The following is a 3,899-nucleotide window of genomic DNA, read 5'->3' on the forward strand; positions in this document are numbered from 1 at the left end:
TATATATATATATATATATATATATTATAGATGATATTCAGAGAGATTTTACTGCCATATTAATAAGTCAAATGACTATATAGAAACTCCTACTAGATTTTAGTAATAGTAAACCTAAGCATTCAACTAGTTCAAATAGTGTTACAGTGGCTGTAGTGATTAATTGAAGAATTACTTTGACATACCTCTTGTTACTAATTCAACATCAGTGTGTGTGAACAAACAAACAAGTGATGTTTTATGTTGATACATCAGTTTGCTTCTAACATCAACTATATTACTTTACTCTATTTGGCCAGTTGCCAAGAGTTGTTGACCTTATTGAAAGAAGTGACACCTTGTAAGCCTGTATTTTAAACATGTCTAAAGTTGTTTAGAGGAAGTTGATTTGTAAGTTAGCAATTATTTTATCTCAGAACATTTACTTCTTATTTAGAAAATCCAGATCAGCTCCAGTATGGTGTACTTTATTCAGTTAATAAAATATTTGATTGTGATAGAGACAGGTATGTGTGATGAGAAATTTGCCTCTCAGCCACTTGGTTTTGAGCTCTATCCCAATGTGTGGTACCTTAGGTAAATGTCTTCTGCTATAGTCTCAGACCAACTAAAGACTTGTGAGTGGATTTAGTAAATGGAAACTGAAAGAAGCTCATATATATGTGTATATGTGCAGGTGTATGTCACTGTTTCCTTCCCTTGACATCACATGATAGTTTTAAAGAAATATTGTCATTATGTAAGTGGTGTCCTTCCCTCCCAATAAGTGTGAGGAAACTAGTCCTGGTCTACATTGATAGAAATTATACTGCGATGGCTGTAATTTGGTCAAGTTTATATACTATGGCAAGAAAAGGGTGCTAACATTTTAAGACCCAATATGCAGAGTCAGTTTTGAAATGACAGCACCTTCTTCTCTCCCTAAGTCATACAAATTTGACTGACTGAATTGCATTAGAAACAGTATATTTTTAGAGAAGAATATACTTTTAAGTGGAGGCGCAATGGCCCAGTGGTTAGGGCAGCGGACTCGCGGTCATAGGATCATGGTTTCGATTCCCAGACTGGGCGTTGTGAGTGTTTATTGAGCGAAAACACCTAAAGCTCCATAAGGCTCTGGCAGGGGATGGTGGCAAACCCTGCTGTACTCTTTCACCACAACTTTCTCTCACTCTTACTTCCTGTTTCTGTTGTGCCTGTAATTCAAAGAGTCAGCCTTGTCACACTGTGTCACGCTGAATATTCCCGAGAACTACGTTAAGGGTACACATGTCTGTGGAGTGCTCAGCCACTTGCATGTTAATTTCATGAGCAGGCTGTTCCGTCGATCGGATCAACTGGAACCCTCGACGTCGTAAGTGATGGAGTGCCAACAACAACAATACTTTTAATAATGTATTTACATCATTATTTTTTAAATGAAGCTAACCTTATATTTCCAGTGGTCTAATTCATGGCTGGTGTTGTGTTATTATCCTAAGGTACATCTTGGAATAATTTCTGCTCTGGAAGATAACTTTTTGAAACTTGTCTTTCCATTTTATATACCAGTGTAAGCTACTAGATTTTTTTATATTAGATCAGGAACAAATTGATCACATTCTCCATTCACTTAAGTTTATTTAATTTTATTAAACTAAACTCTCAAATTAGAGAGTACAAGTGGAATACAATATTTAAAAAAATTTCCTTAATGGTTGACTGAGAGAATTGTTAGAGCTGTGAACAAAATGAATTGCAGCATTTGTTCTGGTATTTTATGTTCTGATTTCAAATTCCAGTGAGTTCTGTTTTGCTTATCATCCCTCTTAGGCCAATGAAATATAGTATCAGTTAAGTACTGGAATCAATGATAATGACTACTTCCCCCCCCCCAAAAAAAAAACAACAACAAATATTTGGTCTTCTATCTAAATTAGAATTTGTTATTAATTGGGTGATGATTTGGCAGAGTCATTTGAGCATCAAAGAAAATACCTTGTTGCATTTGTTTTTAGTTCTTTATATTCTGAGTTCAAATCCTGCCGATGTCATCTTTGCCTTTCATCCCTCCAGGGTTGATTAAATAAAGTACCGAGGTTGATTTAATCAAGTAACTTTCTCTCTCTAAATTTCAGGTTTTGTGCTTATGTTAGAAATAATTATTATAAAATAGCATTGGACTATTTTTAATGTAAGATATTTTTCATACCAATTATCAGGTTTTTTAGTTTTACTAACTTAAAATGTAGTCACTGCTTAAGTATAATTTTTGTAATATTGTAAAGTCTAATTTTTCATTTTATCTATTATGTATTTCTTTCTTTTTCTTTATTTCACAGGCTTGACAGTCTGTTTTACTGCATATCTTTGACTTGGTCAAAAAGTGAATAATTTTGGTTGGAGCACTTGTGAAGAACCAGCCATGTCATTAGCAGTACAGCTAGAAGAGTTGGCATGGCAGTTGAAGAAAGAAAGACTCTTTATCAATTCAGAAAGAGAACAGATGCAAAAAATATATGAAGATGTTAAAAAAGTTGCAGAAGCTTTGTATCATGTTTCCTGGATCATGAGACAACAACGTACTAACTTAGAGATGCTAGTTACCACCATACATGGAATAGTACAGTCAGGGTTTTGTGCAAAAGCCAAGCAGCTCGAATCTATCAATTTTATTGATAGCTACAAGCAGCTTGGTTACCATGACATCAAATTTGCAGACCTTTTGAAATATTTACGAGATAACCCAAAATTAGTTGCTCAGCTGATCAGCTGTGGAGAGAAAAGGGGCATTGAAGGATCACAGAAGGTTGTTGGTATTGTCTTGCCATCTCTCTATGGTAATTGTGTGATGCTGGAAGATGAATACATGGCCTTGCAACTGTTGTATACTCTTGCTGAAAATCAGCTAACTTATGATGATAATCCACGCCGACTGATTCGCAAAGGGTCTTGTGCTTTTAGCAAACTTTTCAAGAACTTTTTTGATTCTTTATTTTCTTCCAAACTGTTCCTGACAGCAGCTTTACATGATCCTGTCATGAAGCTTCTGATGGAAGATGAATGGTTTTATGATATTGATCCCGACAAAGCACTTGTACGTTTTACTCCCTCTGAAAGGATGCGACGCTTTGGGGAACAAGGGTCAACAGAATGGAAAACTAATTTACAAAACTATCGTAATTTCATTGTCGATAAGCTAGTGACCTTATCGAATCGGTTCATTTCTGCAATCAAGAACAATATGTATTGTTTTCCAGTAAGTCTCTCATGGCTAGTCTCACAGATTTATCAACTTTTATCAAAGTCTGGCAAACATTCAGCTGCTGAAGTTCGAGCAGTTTGTGCAGATTTAGTTTTTGCTTTATTTATATGTCCTGCTATCTGGGATCCAGCACCTTACGGCATCATGTCTGATGTCCCAATAAGTCATATTGCCCGTCATAACCTCATGCAGATTGCACAGATCATCCAAGTGCTTGCCTTTTCACAAACAGATGATATTCCTCCAAAATTCAGTGATCTTTATGACAAATTTGACAAGGTAAGATTCTGTTTATATATTTTTTTCATTTGTTTATCTACATATATAAAAATGAGAATGTGTGTCTGTCTGTCTGTCTGTCTGTGTGAATCCCTAAAACTCGAGAACTACGCAACCAATTTCATTCAAATTTTACACATGCCTTACTTAGGGTTCCAGTTGTGTTTTAGTCAAAAAAAATTATTAACTTCTTGCAGAGTTCGAGCACACGGCAACATAATATCTCCTCCACTATTTAAGTATTACGTGTCAAAAGTGAAACAAAAACACTCATGTCAAATACTTTCACTTTAAAAATGAAACTATTCCACTAATTGAAACAATCACATTTCGATACTGTAGTGACAGATACTTTCACAGAGAGAGAAAGAGAGAA

General features: G+C 35.2%; 1 protein-coding gene across 5 annotated transcripts in view; it reads left to right on the plus strand.

Moving 5' to 3' along the window:
• The window catches only part of LOC106875939 (GTPase-activating protein and VPS9 domain-containing protein 1), an 86,987-nt gene that overhangs the window by 33,933 nt on the left and 49,155 nt on the right, over positions 1-3,899 (plus strand). For all 5 annotated transcript variants that reach the window (XM_052965593.1, XM_052965594.1, XM_052965595.1 and 2 more), the window contains exon 2: positions 2,322-3,523. In XM_052965593.1, coding sequence (XP_052821553.1) covers positions 2,405-3,523 — 1,119 coding nt within the window. In that variant the 5' untranslated portion in view covers positions 2,322-2,404. The remainder of the gene's footprint in view (positions 1-2,321; positions 3,524-3,899) is intronic.

This window comes from Octopus bimaculoides, chromosome 2 (assembly GCF_001194135.2).
Source record: "Octopus bimaculoides isolate UCB-OBI-ISO-001 chromosome 2, ASM119413v2, whole genome shotgun sequence".
NCBI classification, from domain to species: domain Eukaryota; kingdom Metazoa; phylum Mollusca; class Cephalopoda; order Octopoda; family Octopodidae; genus Octopus; species Octopus bimaculoides.